At 38.4% G+C, this 22,808-nt stretch overlaps 1 protein-coding gene across 9 annotated transcripts in view; it reads right to left on the bottom strand.

Moving 5' to 3' along the window:
- The window catches only part of adcyap1r1a (adenylate cyclase activating polypeptide 1a (pituitary) receptor type I), a 34,021-nt gene extending 11,896 nt beyond the window's left edge, over positions 1 to 22,125 (bottom strand). For 6 of the 9 annotated variants that reach the window (XM_086270751.1, XM_086270755.1, XM_086270754.1 and 3 more), the window contains exons 1-8: positions 21,670 to 21,850; positions 18,590 to 18,759; positions 12,233 to 12,326; positions 4,790 to 4,900; positions 4,594 to 4,694; positions 4,412 to 4,509; positions 2,802 to 2,934; positions 1,448 to 1,601 (exon numbers count right to left, since the gene is read on the bottom strand). In XM_086270751.1, coding sequence (XP_086126877.1) covers positions 1,448 to 1,601; positions 2,802 to 2,934; positions 4,412 to 4,509; positions 4,594 to 4,694; positions 4,790 to 4,900; positions 12,233 to 12,326; positions 18,590 to 18,634 — 736 coding nt within the window. In that variant the 5' untranslated portion in view covers positions 18,635 to 18,759; positions 21,670 to 21,850. The other 3 variants (XM_086270752.1, XM_086270753.1, XM_086270760.1) reach the window with 3 other exon arrangements.
- Positions 22,126 to 22,808: the final 683 nt, after the last annotated feature.

Below are 22,808 nucleotides of genomic sequence, written 5' to 3'. Positions count from 1 at the left end.
CCCTACTTCAGCTTTGTTTCGCCAATATTTAAAACATTTAATGGCAAATTTCACTAATCTCTCAAAGGCAAACAAACAGCTATAAAAAAGTTTAAACAAGACCTCAAGCAACTGAGAAAGAAAACACCACTTGCTTTAAAAAAATCTTTTATCAAAACTATACAGTGCAGAAGATATAATAGATAATAAACAAAATTTTAAAATGGTAAACAGCACAAATTTTAAAATTCACAATCTGATTAGTAACTCAGCAATGGTCCCCTTTTGCCTAATTAATGTCTTTAATTCTTCACGGGATAAAATTAACAAGGTACTGGAAACGTTCCTCACAGAGACTTTGGTCCATATTGACATGACAGCATAACATTCTCATTCCACCGCATCCCAAAGGTGATCTGTTGGACTGAGAATTGATGACTTTGAGTACAGTGAACTCTTTGTCATGTTCGAAAAACCAGTTTGAATTGATGGAAGAGGCCATCAGAAGATGGCACAATGGTCATAAAGTGACTGACGTGGTTAGCAGTTTAAACAATGCTCAATTGGTACTAAGGAGCCCCAAAATGTCCTCCCCAGCATAACACCACCAGTAGTGTCAACCGTTGATACAAGGCAGAAAGATCCAAGCTTTCATTTTGTTTACACCAAATTCTGATTCATCCAAATGTAGCAGCAGAAATTGAGACTCATCAAAATGTGAGTTGTTGCTTCCTGTATTTAGCTGACAGGAGAGGTACCCAGTTTGGTCTCTGCTGCTGTAGCCCATCTGCTTCAGGGTTTGATTCAGAGATTCTCTTCTGCATATTAGATTTATAACAACTGCTATTTGTTGTCTTCCCATCAGCTCAAAGCAGATTGGCAAATTTTCTCTGACCTCTGGCATCAACACGGCTTTTCTTTAGCTCAGTGGATATTTTCTTGTCTTTTTTCAAAAACATTCTCTGTGAACCATCTAGAGCAGCGGTCCCCAACCCCCGGGCCTCGGACCGGTACCGGTCCGTGAGTCGTTTGGTACCGGGCCGCAAGAGTTCAGGCTCAGGTGTGAAATGTATGGTTTTCAGGGTTTTTGTCGGTTTTCAGCGTTATTTTGTTATCTTTTTGATCGTTAACTCGGTTTTCACGTGTGTTATGAATAAATCTTTTTTTCTGTACCGGTACTAGTTTTATTTTGTTGTATTTATCCGCGACACATTAAAGGCCGGTCCGTGAAAATATTGTTGGGTATAAACCGGTCTGTGGCGCAAAAAAGGTTGGAGACCGCTGATCTAGAGGTGGAGTATAGGAAAATCCCAACAAATGAGCTAGATAGATATTAAATATTTGCACTAACAAGCTGTTAAACAGGAATATATAGTAAAAGGAATATAATAGTAATAAAATGGCCAGTCATGTAAATTAGTCACCACTTTATGGCAATAATGATAATCAAGCAAAAATGTCTACTTACCCCACCCAACAATGGTATACCAGTAGAAGTAGCGTCTCTCGGGAAAGAAAGTCTCCACCAGCAGAGTGAAGAGATACAGACCTTCAATGAACAGCCAGAAATAGTTGGACATGACACAGTAATGGAAGAAAACCATCACTGCTTTACATGCCACCTGCATATGAAGACACGTTAGGAGATAAGTTGTGATTACCTATCTGTATGAAACAATTATTATCTTAGAAGATTCTGTACCAATATTAATCTAAACAAGAAAAATAATCTTCAAAATTTCAGTGAAGTTAATTATGATAATCTTGTTTCTTCTTCTCTAAACAGAAAAGTTGTGTTTAAATGGTCAATGGTTATTTATTCAAAAGCAATAGACCCCAAATGTCAGAGTGACATTATCCATGTAAACAACAAGGCGACAGCGCACCGCACAGGACGGTAATAACCCTAAATATTTAGCACGACCCGATGAGCTAATATGCAAATGATCTCCCCCAGCACCTACATGCCAGGCGAAGTGTCATGTGATGACACTGTGTTAATGACTAAAGTCCATATACACTGTGGGGTCAACCAATTACAGGACTGATCTGATTCTCTGTACTGCCATGACAATGACCTGTGATCACCATGGCAACAGTGGTAAAGTGTTTGATTTCAGAAAAAAAAAGAAACGGGAAAAAAAGGGCAAAGTAGCCATTGATATGTTAATAAGACTCTAGCAGAAGATTTCCACTGGTCTTGCTAAAGCCATTAGCGCATCTAATTAGGTTTATTTATCATGGCTGCTTAACAATAGTGAACAATGTATTCTTATCAGACAAAGGCTAAGAGCTTGTTCTGCATTTGTAATCAGGGAGTATTAGTCATCTAATAGCATGTTTGCTTTTTGTAAAATTTGCATCTGATTGAAGTTCTTTCAAAGGTGAACGGCAAACAGGAAACGCTGGAGGAGACGTATTTCTCAGGCGTTCTCGAGCTCTCGCTGTATCTCAAACAAAACAAGCCTGGCCATATTTTTTTATGCCCATTTTCTTTATAACCTGATTGGCTGGATTTTGGTGGTACACCCGATAAACCAGGACATGTATTTTACTGACTCTAGTGTCCACTTATTTTGTCAGAGCAGGGACTGTTTAGAATATTAAAGGCTTCAGCTTAAAACAATTGGCTTTAAATTAAAATTAATGATCTAATTAACCTTGGAAACTGAAAACTACCAATTTTCCATTAATCACTAAAACAGCAGTCACAATTGCTTCCTCTGGAAGTGATTAACACCATCAGCAGCAGGTGAAGTTTGTATTATGATGCCGACATAGTATATATATATATATATATATATATGGTTGTTGTTACTGACTGTGTCCACGAAGCAATGGTCGCTGTCTTCCTGAGCGTACAACACGCCGTCCTTGATGAAGACTGAGATGGCTCTCAAAATGAAGGACACAAACAGATTCATGTGAATAAAGTTCCTGGTGCAGTGGAGCTTCCTGGAGAGATGAGAAAGGACATATACACATCTTTATCTTGTCTTTACATCTGTGCTCTGTTTAACCCTTCCAGCTCCGCGATGATTTAGAAATTACCACATGAAACCTTGTGGAATTCAATCTGAAAGCCTGTTCTTGCAACTTTAACTAAAAATCCCTGAATGTGCCGTGTTTGCAAACTTAAAAATGCTGACGAGCTTTGCTCTAATAACAGATAAGGGCTGGTCCCTGAACAGGGACCTCTAAGATAGAAACATGTTAAAGCTGCAACTGGATATTATTGGTGTCTTTGAACCTTAAGATTTATGGTGGGGTGGCCTTAAAACAACCACTGCCACACCCATCTGGTGGTGCATTAGGGAGGTTTAGGTCTGACAGTTTCCCACACACACACTGGGCATTTGTGTAGCAATAAGAAAGTAAAGAGAATTTTGCATTTTCCTCTTAAGCTTAAGGTTTTACTTTATGAATAACTAAACACAATCCAATAAATGCCTTTCAGAATAAACTGTCTATAAAATGCGCATCATTACCCTTCCATGATTCCAAGCTTTTAGTCAGTGAGTAAAAACAGGGTGAATTTTAAAGACTCTGTCATTAAGCCCGTCATTGAAACTAAAGGTATAGAGCCAGAACCTAAAGAATCTAAAGATATTTATTTTCAATGAATATACATAAATATAATGATTTATATAATGATCAAAGCTTCTAGTAATAATTGATCAAAGTACAATATTCTTCTCCTGTTGGACTAATGATATAGATTTTTGCTTGAATGTTTGAAACAACAAACACACAAAAAAGCTACTTTTGAATAAACTTTGTCACAAACTCAAGTTTGTTATTTAAATAGTTAAAAAAATTGTGAACATATTTTTCCTATCAATGATTGATTTTCTAGTCCATCAAAGTTCCAACCTTTACCTAAAGTCATGGGATCTGAGCAATGACAGAAATAGTGAGGTCACAAATACAATGAAGTGAAATGAGGTTCCTGTGTAGGGTAGCTAGGCCTGAACCTGTCGCATACATGGACAGCTGTGGAGACATCATAGTGACATAATCAGCTCTGTTATACTTCTTTGAAGTCTGCTTGAAATTCACTGCCTAGGGTGCATAGTTGGTGCATTGTAATGTAAAGTCTCCACGGATGAGTCCTAAGAAACCTGGCAGAGACAAGAACATCTGCAATCATCTGCAACATCTGTCACCAGGACCCAAGTGGACTCCAAAATGCTTTTAGCAAAGTCTTAGAGATAAGTGAGGAGCTCGGACATCTGAAGGGAGCTCAGAGCAGAACTGCTGCTTTTCTGTGTTTGAAAGGCGGTCGGGGGCATCTGGGTCCATATTGGACACCTTCCTTTGGAGATTTTCAGGGCATGCCAATCTGCTTGAAAGTGTTGCTGGGGTGAAGGACGTCTGGAGATGGATTAGAAATGGATGGATGGATGGATGGATGGATGCTCAGAAAGCTCACCTGAACCTGCAGAGAATAACCATGGCTGTAGTCAGAGACACAAGCGACGTGCTGTAGCCGACTGTGTAGAGGGCTTTGACTGATGCGTAGTATGGATCCTAATGGAGAAAGACAGAGAATGAGTCTGTGTACTTGATATACAGTACATGCCATATGGAATAAAAAGATCCACAAAGCCTTACAAGTTTGGTAGTGTTGTCATAGAAGAAACAGACTTCCGCATAGTGAGGAAAAGGCTCTGACCATCCATATTCAGTACAGTTACGACTGACCTTCCCCATTTCTGCAAATAAAAAAATATGCCTGAATAAAACTGCGCTGAATGAAAAGAAACTTGATGTTCAAATAAGACTATCCGAATATGGTGTTGCCACTCACCATCTTCAGGGACCGTGTAGTCATGAAGGAGCTCTGGACAGTTAACCTCCACAACCTCCCCAACATTGGCCGCTTGCCAGCAGGTAAGATTGTCCCACATCCAATCACATGCTGACAGGCAACGGAAAGGAAACAGAGCAACTAAAATTAAAAAAAAACTAAGAATTCAGGAAAATTTAAATGGTGGTAAAACAGTTCAGTTTCTAAAGATATCTAGCATTTTCTTGGCAAAATGATAAAAACCAAGGAAGCAACTTTCAAATGTTATGACCTCTCTTAACCAATCTCAGATCATTTTATTACCGACCAGTGTTACTACTTGACTAAAACGAGGCATTAGCCCTTTGAAGAGTTCTTTCTCCACATGCTCCAGACGGCTCTATTATATTTTCTCAGACACACACATTTTAAAATGAAAACGACGGAATTTGAATGAAAACAACAGAATTTGGGAACAAACAATGGAATTTGAATGATAACAATGGAATTAGAATGAAAACAATGGAATTTGAATGAAAAAAACAGAATTTGAATGAAAACAATGGAAGTTTAAAACAAACAACAGAATTAGAATGAACAGAAAAGAATTTGAATCAAAACAATGGAAATAGAATGAAAAAAACAGAATTTGTATGAAAACAACAGAATTAGAAAGAAAACAATGGAATTAAAATGAAAACGACGGAATTAAAATGAAAACAACAGAATTTGAATGAAAACAATGGAAGTTTAAAAGAAAACAACAGAATTAGAATGAAAACAGTGGAACAGAATTTGAATGAAAACAACGGAATTAAAATGAAAACGACGGAATTTGAAAGAAAACAACAGAATTTTAGAACAAACCATGGAATTTGAATGAAAACAATGGAATTTGAATGAAAACAACGGAATTAGAATGAAAACAACGGAATTAGAATGAAAACAACGGAATTAAAATGAAAACGACGGAATTTGAATGAAAACAACAGAATTTGAGAACAAACAATGGAATTTGAAAGAAAAGAACAGAATTTGATCAAAAACAAAAGAATTTGCATGAAAAAAACAGAATTACAATGAAAACAACGGAATTTGAATGAAAACAACGGAATTAGAATGAAAACAACGGAATTAGAATGAAAACGACGGAATTTGAATGAAAACAATAGAATTTGAGAACAACCAATGGAATTTGAATGAAAAGAACAGAATTTGATCAAAAACAAAATAATTTGCATAAAAACAACAAAATTAGAACGAAAACAATGGAACAGAATTAGGATGAAAACAACGGAATTTGAATGAAAACAACGGAATTTGAATGAAAACAATGGAATTAAAATGAAAACGACGGAATTAAAATGAAAACAACAGAATTTGAATGAAAACAATGGAAGTTTAAAAGAAAACAACAGAATTAAAATGAAAACGACAGAATTTGAATGAAAACAACAGAATTAGAATGTATAGAACAGAGTTTGAATGAAAGCAACAGAATTCTAAAACAAACAATAGAATTTGAATAAAAAGAGTAGAATTTGAATGAAAACAACAGCATTTGAATGAAAACAATGGAATTACAGTTTTTCTCAGTCGCTTTGGTGCGTTTCTCAGATCAGAATTGAAATTCTCATAACTATTAGTTCAACCTCCACAACACTCAGTCATTTGTGCACATCATAGTAGCAATTTCTCCTCTCTCTGAACAAACTGCAAATGATTTTGGACATGAATCAGTTGCTTCCATACATTTCCCTGCTGCTTTCTGACATTTCCATTTGCTTATGTCATGTCAGTCAAAAGTAATCATACCTATGGATGCTGAACAGTCATTCCCAATAAAACTAATAGTCATACATCCATTGCTTAAGTCGTCACACACAAAATTGTTGAACTAGTTATCACATGCCAAATATTGGCCATCTGTCAAGCAAATCCTATACCTTTCTGTATCATTGTTCCTGGAAATGTCTCCGAAATTGAACAACTGTAGCATATTTTTCTTTTGCACAATTCTGTAGGATTACAAACACTTCTACACAATGGAAATGTGAAACGTACGTATTCAGTGTCTTAGTTACTCCCAAGACTCCCATAACATCTACAGTGACTTTACTGCACATTTCAGATGGCTGTACAGGTAGGCCATAGTGCTGTTGTCAGCATTTTCAGGTGTCACCAATTGTTTTTGCAATGGGAAACACTGAAATTATAAACTGTCATAGTGGAAACATGACAATGCCATTTGACTATCTTGTTCATAAAGATGGTGTCAAGACTTTTCATTTTGATGGCACTGACTGTTTCGTTGACATGGATACTTGCTTTTGAGGTATGGATAATCAATTCTGTGCATGTGACGTGCTTTTGCAGGCTATCCACTAGGTTTTGCAGTTTGCACTAATTGTTTTGGGAAATGCACTAACTGCTGTGCAAATGTTAATGGTGTTCTGAGGAACGCACCAAAGCGACTGAGAAAAACTGTAAAATGAAAACGACGAAATCTGAATGAAAACAACAGAATTTGAGAACAAACAACAGAATTTGAGAACAAACAATGGAATTTGAATGAAAACGATGGAATTTGAATGAAAACGATGGAATTTGAATGAAAACAACGGAATTTCAATGAAATGAACGGAATTAGAATGAAATGAATAGAATTTGAATGAAAACAACGGAATTAGAATGAAAAGAAAAGAATTTGAATGAAAACAATGGAATTTGAATGAAAATGACAGAATTTGAATGAAAAGAACAGAATTTGATCAAAAACAAAAGAATTTGAATGAAAACAACAGAATTAGAACGAAAACAACGGAATTTGAATGAAAACAACAGAATTTGAATGAAAACAATGGAAGTTTAAAACAAACAACAGAATTAGAATGAAAACTTCGGAATTAAAATGAAAACGACGGAATTTGAATGAAAACAACAGAATTTGAGAACAAACAATGGAATTTGAATGAAAACAACAGCATTTGAATGAAAACAACGGAATTTCAATGAAATGAACGGAATTAGAATGAAAAGAAAATAATTTGAATGAAAACAACGGAAGTTTAAAACAAACAACAGAATTAGAATGAACAGAAAAGAATTTGAATCAAAACAATGGAAATAGAATGAAAACAACAGAATTAGAAAGAAAACAATGGAATTAAAATGAAAACGACGGAATTAAAATGAAAACAACAGAATTTGAATGAAAACAACAGAATTGAAATGAAAACGACAGAATTAGAATGAAAACAACAGAATTAGAATGTATAGAACAGAGTTTGAATGAAAGCAACAGAATTCTAAAACAAACAGTAGAATTTGAATAAAAAGAGTAGAATTTGAATGAAAACAACAGCATTTGAATGAAAACAATGGAAGTTTAAAACAAACAACAGAATTAGAATGAACAGAAAAGAATTTGAATCAAAACAATGGAAATAGAATGAAAACAACAGAATTTGTATGAAAACAACAGAATTAGAAAGAAAACAATGGAATTAAAATGAAAACGACGGAATTAAAATGAAAACAACAGAATTTGAATGAAAACAATGGAAGTTTAAAAGAAAACAACAGAATTAAAATGAAAACAACAGAATTAGAATGAAAACAACAGAATTAGAATGTATAGAACAGTTTGAATGAAAGCAACAGAATTCTAAAACAAACAGTAGAATTTGAATAAAAAGAGTAGAATTTGAATGAAAACAACAGCATTTGAATGAAAACAATGGAATTAAAATGAAAACGACGGAATTTGAATGAAAACAACAGAATTTGAGAACAAACAATGGAATTTGAATGAAAACAATGGAATTTGAATGAAAACAACAGCATTTGAATGAAAACAACGGAATTTCAATGAAATGAACGGAATTAGAATGAAATGAATAGAATTTGAATGAAAACAACGGAATTAGAATGAACAGACCAGAATTTGAATCAAAACAATGGAATTGGAATGAAAAGAAAAGAATTTGAATGAAAACAACAGAAGTAGAATGAAAACAATGGAATTAAAGGCAAAGGAACTAAAACAGCTTGTTTCAGAAAATGGACAAACTGAGTAACTGTACAAAGGCCCAGTCTAGGTGTGAATGATATATAGGTGAGAAAAATATAAGGACTTGAAATGATTGCAATGGGTTCCCTGTAGTCTTTTAGCTCCATTTTTGGTCTCCTCCAACTCGTTTAGGAAAATTCATGTGGCTTTTTAGATGCTTAATGATCCACTGTGTTCACCAGCTGTTTTGTGTGTGTGCTGTTGGACTCAGATCTTGTACGATGTGTTTCCAGAGCACTTTTACTGCCTGCTATGGCAGAAAAAGACCAGCTCTTTGAGCAGTGAGCGTTTGGAGGAACAGTGAATTTGTGAGGTAAAAGTCAATAAGGCTCTGCTGCACATTTATCTTTTATTATCAATGGATATATGTTTTAGTATATAAACATTAATTATAGCTATTCTAACTCTGTGTATTTTGCACTATTCGCCGCCTTTTATGCTCTAAATTCACTGGAAAGACCATTAAAGAGGATGTTGAGGAAGGAGGTAGGCACAAGTACCTGCATTTATTCACAAACATGCACTGTCAGAGCCAAAATGACAGATTTTAGTTGGTCTAACATTTATCTGTGCACAGACACACCCTTGAGAGTATCAGCCCTTGCTGTCAAAAGAGCTGACAAATGATTCTGTCTGACCAGCAGCAGAAAAAAGCCCATCATTTCACACTGTAGGGCTGATGCTGTTTTAACAGTTTGTATTCCTGTGGAACCAAAAAACACACTCAGTGATCAGGAATAATGTCAAAAACACACAAAATCTGGAAACAGTCAGGAAACAGAACTATTCTATTGTTCTCCATTCTTGCCTGCAAGGATTTTTTCCTGGAAATCATTTCCATATGTTACCCTGAAAACTGTGAATAGAGCAATGGTAAAGGGTGACAGTGTGATGCCCTCCCTGGTTTGTTTGCCTGTTTTGCAACTATATTTTCCTTTTGCAGGAAAATGGTGAATGGTTAAGTATAAGTTTTTGCAAGCTGTACCTTATAAAGGAGCAACTCTTGAGGTTTTTGCAGGTTTAATGTGATACAGTTAATTCCCCTGGTGTCCCAGTTGAATCAAGCTGGAAGCAGACAATTTCTTAGCTCATTTCCATTTACCGGTTTCTGCTTTGTTTTGATCTTCTGCTATTCATCTGTCTCAATGCTTGAGTGATGCTCAACATTTTTGTTTTTATTCTATGTGTTGGTTTCACAGTTTTAATTTCTGTCTGTCTTTCTCTCCGCTCCCATCTCTTCTCAATCCTTCCCCCCTTTTTCTAGTTTATGCTCGGGCGGTTTATAGTGCTGCAGAGGCAGGCAGAAGTCTGATTTGTGTGCACTTTGAGTGTCTTTGTGACTGGGGGTTATCTGTTCATGTGCATATGTGAGTTTGTGCATGTGTCCGGTGTGTTTGCAGTGCTTTCTCTACTCTGCTTGGCTCTCTAATCTGTTTTGGTTCTGTCTGGTGAGCCGGACACAAAGCCAATTACCTTTTAAAGGGCAAATCTGAGCCAAATGAGCTGAACTGAGCTACAGAGGTAACTGGCTTAATAAAGCTCCCTGTCCCTATCTCACGCAAAATCTCATAGTATTTGCCGGGCTTCAAAAATTCAGCATATGAAAATCACACATCACACATTCTGTACTGTCCACGTAAATGTAAAATACATTTGTACAAAAAACACATGGCTGGATTCACAAGACTGGTATAATTTCATTTTCTGAAGCAGATTCGATCAACTGGTTTGACTTCCCAAAGGCCACGGCAGTATTGTCAAACATTTACAGTGCAACATCCACAGATAATTAATTTGTAATGAAAGAAATGTCAGATTTCTGCATACCAGGCAGTTTTATTTCCTCACAAATGATTTGCTGTCAGCAGAAAACAGCAGGGCGACTTCTTTTACAGCGAGGGGAGGATCAGTTAAAGTGTCAAGGCTGGCTATTATGTGCTACTGCGGTCTAAAAACTGAAAGTTAAAAACAAAAATAAACAAACTGTTTGTGTTGCAGAGCAATGAGGGGATAAAATAATAACAGAATGCCCAATCCATACAATACAACAAATAAAAGAGTGATAAATTAAAGATGCCCAATTTGACCTTCTAAAGGTCATAGAAGCGCTATCAAAATCTGCACAGTCCAACATCCACAGATAACCTATTTGGAATCAACTGAAATCAGCAAATCATCTTAATTGAGAAACTGGAGACTGTTTTTGTTGATATCCGTTAATAAATCAGTTTGTTTAGAAATCAATTTTTATCAATCAGAAAAAAAGCCTCATCATAACAGCTTCTCTATGCTTTGTCTGACTTGTTGTTTCCTTGTTTTCATTTTTCTCTTCGCTTTTTCTCAAACCTCCATGTCGGATTTCTGCAAACCTGGCAGTTTTATTTCCTCACAAATGATTTGCTGTCAGCAGAAAGCAGCAGGACGGCTTCTTTTAAAGGCGTGGGAGGAGACAGGGATCGGTTAAAGGTTCAAGGCTGGCCAATATGTGCTACTGTTTGTGCTACAAAAAAATTGAAAGAAAAAATAAACAAACTGATAATCTTTAAGAGGACTGAAGGAATAAATAACACAATGCCTCATTTTAATCATTTAAGTGTGAGAAATTGTGCTCACATTTGCTTATAAATGACAGCTCTACTTTACCACCTCATACTGTGCAAAGATAAAGCGAAAACACTCAGATAAAAACAGACGAACCTAATGCAGTTTGCTGTGCAGCACGCAGGGAGACTACAGGGCCGACCTTTAAATCTACAGATGAAAAACGAGCTGACCTTACAGCTCCTCTCCTCCTTAAATTTGTTATCTTACACTCTAAATCTTTTACATTTTTCTTGTGTTTATTTTTTTTTCATGGCTCTGTTACTGTCACCAAAGCTGTAAGTCACAGTGCAGTCTGGGATTTGTAGTCTGCTGCGCATATTTCAAGCAGCAGGAGACCTGTAGCAGTCGCTAATGAAAACCACAATCCATAGCCAAGAAAACAATTGTTTCCAGGGCCCACATTACAAGTTTCCTCTGGGGTTTTTTTCTGAAAAGTGACGTGGATAAAATACAAAAGCAACTCGAGGAAAACATTTTTCTCTTTGCTCTACATGACTGGCCTTTTGAGGTAATGCATTTGCAATGTGAATCAGAAATACAGCTCCATTCATCTTTCATCCTTACATGTCCCTGTATGACCTTTTCAAACATGAAAAATGCCAGATCATTGAGTATAAAAACAAGCCTGCATTCCATTAATTCCCATTAAGCTATTCATGACTTTCATCCGCAGATCTGTGTTTTTGGAGCTGACCGAGGCGTAGACCATGTAATCACAGGAGCACAGAAATGAAAAGCAACATATGAAAACGTTGCATACCCACACTTGGGGACGCATCCTCACTTACCATATTCTTCTCCATCTGATTTGTGCATTGCGATCCTCTCCATGCATTTATCATGTTCACGCTTTATTACGCAGTGCTCAGACTCGGAGGCCACCTAAAGAAAACACACAAGCGCACACACTGATGTGGGGAGACTCGGGAAATATAGTCCACATCAGATGCATTTGACTAGAAACACTCTTTTTGCTTGTTTGCTTTTGGTGTGGGTGCTCTGCAGAAGACCATGTCGTCCACTTGCTCACTGTGAATTATCAGGATAATGACCTGTGCTATTCTCATACGGGTGCAATTGGGTTTCTGCTAGCGAGGTGGCAGGATAAAAAACATGTACTGGATGGCTGTGCTGGACATTTGCATTCTCAAGCGCAACTCTAACCCGATCAAAGAGATGTTGCTTGACTGTTATAATAAGATCTATTGTAATAAAACATCCTCTTGTCTCTTATCCATTTTGAGTATCCATTGAGTTACTAACTAAATTTGGGAATAATCTTCTAACACAACCAGGGATTGGGACAGTGGTTCCAAAATTATGGTCCTTCAGACATCCTCTGCTAACCACTAAAACCAAAGCCCATTAAAAGGGCACACAAAAGCCACCACAGTGGAGTAAACAAGATATCATCTTCCTCCATGATGCAGTGAGGAAAGCTATTTACTCTCAGGCAGTAGACTTACAGTATGTCTGTCATCTTCTCTGTTGATGTACCCCCGCACTCTCCCTTAAGGCCAATCTCTATTTTGCACCTTTAGCTTTCTTGCAACCCTTCCTTTGCTCTCATGGTGAAATGATAGGTGTAATATATCCCAGCCCTCTGAGCCATGGCTGACTCATCACTCTATCTCCCTCCTCTTCGATATGAATTCACTTCAGGCATCGGTATTGAGATAAGATGGGTCATCAGCTGACTGTAAAGATGTCCTAGGACTCACTTCCTTCCTTTATCTTTCAGCACAAGAGCAGAATTTTGAAACACTCCAGGAATAATGTGAAAAATTATTAGAGCTATCCATTCTCTGGCACATTACCATTTAAAGGGCAACAGTTGTTAAATGCAAATAATTTCGCCACTTCTCTGTGATGGCAAAAAATAAGCAAGCAAGCTTCCCCCCCCCCCCCCCCCACACACACACACACACACTTCTTCATGTTGTAATAACCGTTTGGTATTCTTCAATAAAACTAGTGGAGTGTTTTAAAGGAAGACCTCTCTGTACCCATCGCAAGCATCCATGTTGCTAAGCAGCAGGTTACCAGCCAGGAGTCAGCACACAGTGTAGGCAAAGATTCAGAAATGAGAAATAATTGGATGCAGATGACTAATATCTGTTTAGCATGAATGCAGGCAGGCCTGTAAGATGACAGTATGAAATGTGCTGTTCATTCCATTTCAAGTTACTCACCTGTTTTGTGCATGTGTGCATGTATGTATATGAACCGTTTCCTGTTCCCAAATAAGCTTTAAAATTGTATTTCTGCATGAAATAATCCAAAGATGTAGCTATGAGTGTAGTAAACATAATGTTTGCAGGCAGTGATGATTACTCAGAATGATGTTTACTGATTCTATCTGCAGAGTAACTTCAGTAAGGCTAATACTTTATGAAAGCATTGCAAGTTCATGCTACAGGAGTTTATTTTGTTATCATTCATGCTTGAGGACATTTTTATGTGAGTGCATGATACCAGAAGTAATTTTTACATTTGGTGTCTAGTGCTGTGTGCTGTTGATGTCAGTAACTTTCAGCTGCAATTGACAACAAGCTAACTTAAGTGCCTGAAAATGTAAGCTTGCTAAGCTTTGACATAGTCTTATCACAGTTATACATCTAGTAAAAGAGATCATATGAAATACGGTCAACTTATGTGACCTGATGTTTAATCAAAATGCTTTTAAGCTCATTATAAAGCAGTGCCTACACTGTAACAAACAAACAAACAAAATACAGTATAATGTGCTGTTTTAAAATGAAAATGTGTTCCATATTACTTTTTTTTTACACATTTACTGATTACTATTTACAGACTCTTTTTGTTAAAAAATGGAAATAAAAATGTGAAATGTAAAACTTAGCTCGGAGATAGTGTACTGGCAAAAAATGTACATTTTGGAGACTGTTTGCTTTCAAAGTAAAAGTTGTTCCATATGTAAGTTACTGAGTATTTGTAGAGAAACATGAAAAAGAAATGACAGTCAACTGTGGCATTTTTTTGAGCGGCACATTTTTAACCTCTGATTGTACCCAGTAAGAGTCAACAACCTCCAGGAACCACTGCTAACCAGCCGGGGAAAACACATTTTTCCCTAGCAACCAGTGGCTCTATCACGTCCAGACTGGCAGACAACTCTTAAGTTATGTCTGCAAAATACAGTATATAATGACCAATGTTGGGCAATTAATTATCTAGTTACTTCTTCAAAAAAGTAACTGAGTTTTGTTTTTGTTTTTGTTTACCTAAAAATGCAGCCAAGGCGTTTTTTTAAATAAACATTTCAAACTGTTTACAGAACAATCAGCTGTTCTGCATCAAATCTGATGCCACCCAAATTATTTGTGGTGGTCCAAAAAATAATTTCTGTCCACTATGAGATAAAGGAGAACAACAGCCTGATACCTGCAGGCCTGACAACAGGAGATGTATCACTCCTGTAACACCTGTAACATTCAGTAGTCGCCTCATTGTTCTGACACACAAAACAACTATTGACTACACTACACACTAACTACACAAGATTTGCGCTAAACGTCGAAAATCTCTCACATCTCAAAACACCGCCGCCACTGCTAAAACTTCCCCCTTCCTAAACAACTAAATGTCATGTTGCCATATCATTTTTTGATTGGTCGACATGGTACATTTTTCCACCAGTAGGAAAGGCTGGGAGGGGTGGAGGGTGTTTTTGCTCGCAGGCTTTCCAGCGTTTTCCTTATAAAACACTGTTTTTACCGTTTCTTCCCGCAGTAAATATAAACAACGATTGCATTCAGGAAAAAAACAAACACTGCATATATTTTTATCATAACTCTGGTTTTACGTGGCCTATCAACACAAAATCAAAACTGGTATAAAGTCCACACTTTACCCGTCAATTGTTCCGTCTGTCCTGCTCACATCTCCAATGGTTGTGCACGTTGTCATTAACGTGGCTTCACTCCACATCAGCCACGCCGCTTTGCTAGCTAAAACACCGGTGTCGGCATAAGGACACTGTCATAGCCTGTCAACGATGTTGATTAGCTGCTTACCGGTATATACAAATGTGAATCGCATTATTGGCTGGACTATGGGATAAGGTGGCATCGTTCTAATCCTATACGGGAGCAGCCAGTCACTTACTGACTAACACTGCAAAACAGAATTGTTAAAGTATTAATTTTAATTTCAATTCAGGTTAGATTTTTTTTCTGTGCCCAATCATGCCAGCAGTGCGCAATAGCTTAGAGGGAACATTGATGAGGACCTCAACAACTACTTCTTCCCCACTGCTATCAGTCTCTTGAACAGCTAACCTATTTTAACAGTAATAATAATTTTTGCACATATGCAGGTCATCTTGCATAATATCTATTTCACACTTAAATTTTGTCTTTATTTATTTATTTATTTATTTATACTGTTTGTATTTTATCTGTTCTATTTCAATTTGCATATATTAACCGGGCGTCTGCCTGTGGACAGCAAAGAAAGAATTTCATTGTGCAAACAAATGCTTTTCTTTGTATATATGACAATAAACACTTTGAATCTTGAATCTTTGAATCTTGGATCTTAGTTAACTGTTTAATTTATAGCTTGACCAAAATTTACAATTATGATTTAAAATGAGAGATTGCTAAGAAAAAGGCAAAACCTACAAATATACATAATATTCATGGAAACATACATAAATACAGTATCATAGTTGTTTAGAATTGAAGCATTAAAATAACTGTAACGTTGTTTATGCAGTTTTGTGCGAGAGAAAATAAATGTACATGGGAAATAAAATATTCAGAGATGTGTTTTTATCCTATAGCTTTAGTAGTATCTTTCTGTGTTACAAAACTGAATAGAAGTAAAACTTTTTGGTTTACTCTGCTACTTGGTATCGGTACTTCTTTAATTAGAGCTTCCAAAGGTACTGTACTGTAGGTCTGCCATTTACATCAGTTTGAATTGACTACAACCCTGCAGTGTGGCAAAACAAAACAAGCCTGCATGTGGTATTTTGACTAAACATGGGACAGACAGCATTGTGAGTTTTCCTTTTAGCTCTGTTTTGGAGTCCTAAAGCTTCTGGGGGCAGTAATGCTGTTACCTGCTAAATGCTTTAATTTGACTTCCCTTGCTAGTTGCTAGCTTTAGCACAGCCTACACTGGATTTTCAGAGCCTTTTTTTTATACAATAATGTTGCTTGCTGTGATCTAAACCCACAATATTAGCAAGAATTTCTACCCACTTTAATACATCGTAGCTCTAATATACAAAAGAATGTGCTTTAAGCAGTTATTGAGTCAATGGTTCTTAATGATAATCTTTATGCTAACATTAGCTTCAGATATTGTTAAACCTTGGTACCTTAAAGACTTTTGTGATGGGTCTTGAGGCCACAATAAGACAGCTAATATTGTGATTAGCACCTTTTTCAAGTTCTTTTTTTAAATGCGGAAATATCAGTATATAATGTGAAATCAGTATTTTTTAAACTTGATGGTAGAACTATGAGCATCAACATTTTTGTCACGACCTGCGGGATCGGCAAGGCGCTGATCAGCATCTCTTCACTCCTAGCCCCCCTTCTCTTCTCTTTTTCCTCTCTCTCTCCCTCTCCCCTGTTTTGCCGGAGCGGAACTCATGGCGGGTTCACGCCCTCGGTCCACGCCTTCCCGGGTCGTGCACACCTGGGCCTCATCAGACCAGCTGGTATATTAGAAGGAGGAGATCAGCTGTTCAACGCTGGATTGTTGTGAAGGCTCTTGTCAGTACACACCTAGCTCAAGTTTGCCGTGCCTCTGTCTCAGAGACTTAACGTGTTCCTTTGTTCCTAGATTCCCCGGACCCATCCCCGTGTTTCCCCGTGTGGAGTGTGGAAGGAGTGACAGGTCGCTAGCGGAGTGGAGAGAGGCTGTTTTGAGCGCGTGTGTGATTTCCCCGTGTTCCCTGGAGGCCTGGACCCCTGCCCCTCACGTCTTGTATATAGCACTAACCTCGCACTGTCTGTACATACACTTGGTGAAGATCTGTAATAAACTATCTCCGTTTGAACGCTACCCAGGAGTCCTGCGAGTGGAACCTCTAAGCGACTCGTGACAATTTTTGTATTTGATTTTAAAAGACACATAAAACAGGCATGACTAAGCTGCGTAAAAGTACAGGGCTCATCAATATATTTCTAAGCGTGCTTTTTAATCTCTGCTCCCTGTAACTCTTCTTCTCTCAAACAGATGTCTATCCAGATATGGCCTCCATTCTGAGGCTGCAGAATTCAGTTTCCCCCCTCGAGGCTATTTTTACGAGAGCCAGATAACTCAGTAGCACCCACAGAACCACACAACACAGATAATAACTCTCAGATGACGTCGCAGACCACTGGCCCACTGTACAGACCCATCGGACACATAATAAGTACATCACCACAGACATATCTGCCACAACAGTCGCTAAAGGTCAGCCTTAGATGGGCACTGTTCAAAGATGTCAGCTGAAGAAGCACTTCACATATGTCAGGGGGCGGTGACTTCAAGGTTGGACACAATGTTTCTGGCTGCCAGGTCACTTTATGAATTCATTTGAGTCACCATCATCAGCTGGCACTGCTGTGAAATTTTTACTAGCAGCTACAAAGGCAAAAAGAAACCATCATCACGAAAAGGACGATATTAACTATATTAAAGCAATTTCTACATCTGTGTGGTTTGGCCAAGGAAAGAGCTGCTATGCTGCATCAGTTCTCTGAATATAATTCCTCCCACACACCTTGCACAACTCTTCCATTCTGCTTTTCATTTCAATGAGACCACAGAAAAGTGAGTCACGGCAGATGGATGGGTAGTTCTCTGGTCAGTCAGGCCATCTGTTTTTGTGCTTGCCTTAATGATGAGCTGATCCTGAATCTGTAACGTATGCTGATGTGGTGTGCATGGGGGTGATTTCCATCCTTCTACTGCTTGTCACAAACACATCAGCAAAAGTGTGGATATAAAAATAAACCAGGCTCAAGCTGAGGAACAGGAGGATAATAACAGAGACCTAAACATACCCGTATGGATGGATATATGCATTCCAATGCTCCTGAACACCCGCACAAACAAACGCACAAACAAACACACACAAATCTGGACAACATACAGATAAGTGCCCAGAAGCTACTCACCAAGGGCAACAGAAAGATTGCAGTCAGCAGGAAGCCTCTCATCATCCCCTGGGAAGTGTTTGCATCCAAAAGGCTCCTTGCTATCTTCGTGTGTGTGTGTGTGCCTGTGTGTTTTCAAAGGGATGCACTAAAAATGCTCCCCACAGCGTCACCGTGCTTCATCAAGGGCTCTGAAACACAGCACACAGAGAAAAAACACTAGAAGAAGAAACAACAACCATCACTCAACAACATCATTAAGTTTTTCTGAGTCATAACAAGAATCGCAATTTGCAGATACACGTGTGTAAACTAATAATGTTACTGCTGCTAATTGTGGCGACTAAAATGGTTCGTTCTTGAGAATTTCTGCTTTATTTCAAGTGCTGACGTCACTGCTCATGTCAGATGAAGTGAATGAATCTGTGTAAACGAGACACAAAGCCAGAATGACCTGTAACGTCATCTTTTTTAAAAAAAATATTATTTTTTAATTTTTTCAAGACTTTATTCAACAGACTTTAAATCACAGTGCACTTCTAAAGACTGAAAGAACTGTGTACTATAAATATAATTAGTGGCTAATTTAATGCTAAAGTCTAAGCCAAATTACACTGAAATGCTTCCTGATGCCTTTATTCATACTGAGTTGATTTTATAAGAGTTACACAACAGTTTTTGGACACTGTGGCATCTTTCATTTTAACCTTTATTCAAGGCAATCTTTGGACGTTTTATGGAGCAACTCTATTAAATAATTTGGATGTTTCCTATCCTTCTGCTTTTAAAGTATGTGTTTTATTGTTCCTACCATACCTTCATACCTTCTGACACACTTACACGGGCCTCACACAGTCCTACTTAACAATGCGCATGCGCATGAGAATCAATTCTGTCATCAGGTATTGTTTCAGGTAATTAGTAACCCTGAAGAAAAAAGATAATATTGTCACTTAAAAATAGAAAAAGAACAATTAGATGGGGTTTTTTTGGTGTGTGTATCAAAACAATGAATTTAAGTAGTTAATTAACCAGCAGGTTATTTTAGCTCAGTTGTCAACTCATATCAAATAATAACAGGTGCAGCCCTTCAGTGCATTTCTATACATTTCCATCAAATGTTGGATTTTGTTGTTTGCCTAAGCTGTGTAACATGAATATAAACAAGCAAAAACACCCTGATTTATACTGCAGAGCACAACTTAACTCTCATACTAGGACACATCAAACATATAAACAAACACAGGCCTTCAGTGGGTGTGCATGATTTGATATTTTGTCTCTAAAGCACCCCACACTTTGATTAAATCACATAGGCAACATTTTACTGAGTAAATAAACAACAGAAAAAGAGATGTCATCATCTATTCACTAAATTAAAACATGAACATGGGTTTTTGGAAGACAAATTGATTTCCAAAAGGCAAGAAATTTGGAAGATTCTTCTAAATTTCCTTTAAGATAATAAAATTCATGTGCCTCGGGTCAGAATTTAAAACATCCCCCTCCCGAACCTCCCTGACTTCATGTCTTACTCATCCGCTCAGCCTCCTGAAAACACAATGATTCACTGCTAACACAAAACACAGCAACACCAGAAACGCATAACAAGCACACAACCAGTAAACCAGCAGACATGCACACCTTCTCCTAAAGATAATTCATGCACACATAGAAACAAATTCCACTCTGCATCCCCTCCTTCTTGTACTGAACCCAATTACCTCTAAAGCATCTCTCGGATGCTTTATCAAGTAACAGGACAGAGTGTGCTCAGAGGAAAAATCCAGAGATACAGAGGAGGAAGACATATGTCCAACAGGGCTGAAAGCAAACTTTCAGGGTGAGCAATCAAACCGAAATGCACAAATAAAACAGAGAGGGGCAGATAGGTACGGGGACTGGCATGATTGGTCCGCTCTTTTTCCCCACACTCCATCTATTTAACCCAAAAGCAGTCACGCTGCTCTGGGCTTCAAATGAAGTTAAAAACGGCCTTATGTAGAGCAAATCAATGTCTCTTTGATCCTGAGAAAGCTCTGGTGCAGAAAACAACAGACGGGCAGAACTACCCTGAGGGCAAGAAAGCCAAGAGAGTCTGCTTCGCTCAGTACTGAGTCACCAGGAAATGTTGGAAGGTTTGCAGCCATGGGACTATTCAGGATTATTCACTGCATGGAGCAGAAGACGAAGCTATAACAGTTTTTACTCACATCTGTTTGGCACGGATGTCAACAAAAGCTGAAAAGAAAACACTGGGAAACACATCCACTCACCAAGATGCCAATCAACCAAAAGACTCTCTGTGTGTGTTTGTGTCTATAAGCAGATGCATGACAAAAACAAGAGAGAAAATCTGAGACCCAGCTCAGATTCCTTAAAGATTTATTTTCACTGCAAAGGGGATTTTACAGAACTCTTCCCCTGTATGTGCGTTGAATTCCCCAGAACATTGTGTTGCATCAATACATCATTTCCAATTCAAAGCGATCCGAGAAAACCGCGTCCAATCAACCCACTTCCAATGCCGTGAACGTGTACCGCAATCCAAAACCTCCACATACATTCAATGAATGTTCCTTTGCTGAAGCACAGAGGTCACATGGCCCACATACCGCGGATCGCAAAACGTCGGTTGATTTCTATCATATCACAGGGAAAAGAAATCCGTCTACACAAGACACAGTAAGTGACAGCTGCTTTCTCCTTCGCTAAACCGCACAGAAGGGGCGATTTTTTTTGCCCTGTCTTTTTCCTTTATTCCCACATTCGCACATCTTTAACACATCAGGCATGTGTGTGACCCTCGCTTGCACATGTAGCAGGAAAAAAACCGTCAGCCTTCCCCTTTTCACGGCACATTCACTCGAAACGGATTCACTGCTTCCCATTTTTCAATAAAACACACACACACACACACACACACACACACACACACACACACACACACACACACACACACACACACACACACACAGAGCATTTTAAAGACCTGCAGGCTTCAGCTGAATGCCTCCTTAATTCACCAGTCACATCGAAAGCCACAGATGTGAGTGAGAGCGCGCTGCGTTCGCCCCGGAAAACAAGTCAAAGCAACTTACCGATGCCTAATTTTCACCTGCGCAAATGTCTGCACATGGAGCCATCGGCATTTACGGTTCTGCGGCGGTGTTTCTACCTTGTTTTCACTCCTAAGACAATTAAAAAAACAAGAAAAGCCCGTCCTGGGAAAAATAGACAGGTGCCGTTACTGCTGCTGTTGTTGCTGCTGCTGCTGCAGGACGCACTCACCGCTTTGGCTGCTGCGGCACCACGATGAGGTGGAAGAGGAGGAGGAGGATGATGATGATGATGAAGGTGTCAGTACCTTCGGGGTTCTCGCCTCGTCAGACACGCAGAAAGCCAAGTGAGACAGCTGTTTAGTCTACAAGTGCATCGACGCAGCGCGGGGAGGAGACAGATTTTCAAAGTCTGGGATGTGATGGAAGAAAAAACATCCTCCTCACGTCTTTGCGTCGCGTGCGTGCGGGGGACTTTGTTTCCAAAAAGAAACTACTCATAAAACTCTGACATTTGCGCCTGCGCCTTTCAGACGCTCCAGAAGGTACAGGGTCCGGTCCCCTGCTGTGCGCAATTTGTGAGGCACTGAGTGGGCAGCGTGATGTGCGTGACTCACATTTAGTCAGAACTTTAACATCTGAATTCCTGCATGTGCTACTTAAAAAGCCCAAATTGCATGCTGGTCGAGTTAAGACTGTCAACTGGACTCCAAAAGGCGTGGCCCGCAGAGGCCACTGTGGCCCGCTGGCGATGCTGTTTACTTTCAGGACCACGGACAGCACACACAAGAAATCGCCGCAGGGAACCAATGAACTGAAAGCAACGCCTCCAGTCAGCCACGCGACCTTTTATCAGCAGCTAAACAAAGCTTAGGTATCAATATTGAGCTGCTTTAATTAAATCTCCAGTTGAGTTTCTTTGTTGGTATCCACACAGGAGAGAGAAGCCAGACGAATGAATTACCCAAAAGACCAAGAAGAAGCAGTTTCTGATTTGGGAAACAAGTCAAAAGGCCACAAAGACATGCAACAAGATGACCAATACTTTAACCCCCCGCAAAAAATTACATTTGAATTGTGCAAAGTGTCAGTCTATTGTGCTTACACGATCATGAAATAAAATGAGTAGAAGGAAGTGCAAGAGTACAATTGAGACAAAACTACAGAATGAAAAACAACCA

The sequence above is a fragment of the Aulonocara sp. 'chitande type north' Nkhata Bay genome, linkage group LG18 (genome assembly GCF_057382095.1).
Source record: "Aulonocara sp. 'chitande type north' Nkhata Bay isolate Kocher_YH1m ecotype deep benthic linkage group LG18, A_spYH_male_GT1.1, whole genome shotgun sequence".
Taxonomy (NCBI): Eukaryota; Metazoa; Chordata; class Actinopteri; order Cichliformes; family Cichlidae; genus Aulonocara; species Aulonocara sp. 'chitande type north' Nkhata Bay.
This window is presented reverse-complemented; position numbering and strand designations above follow the sequence as displayed.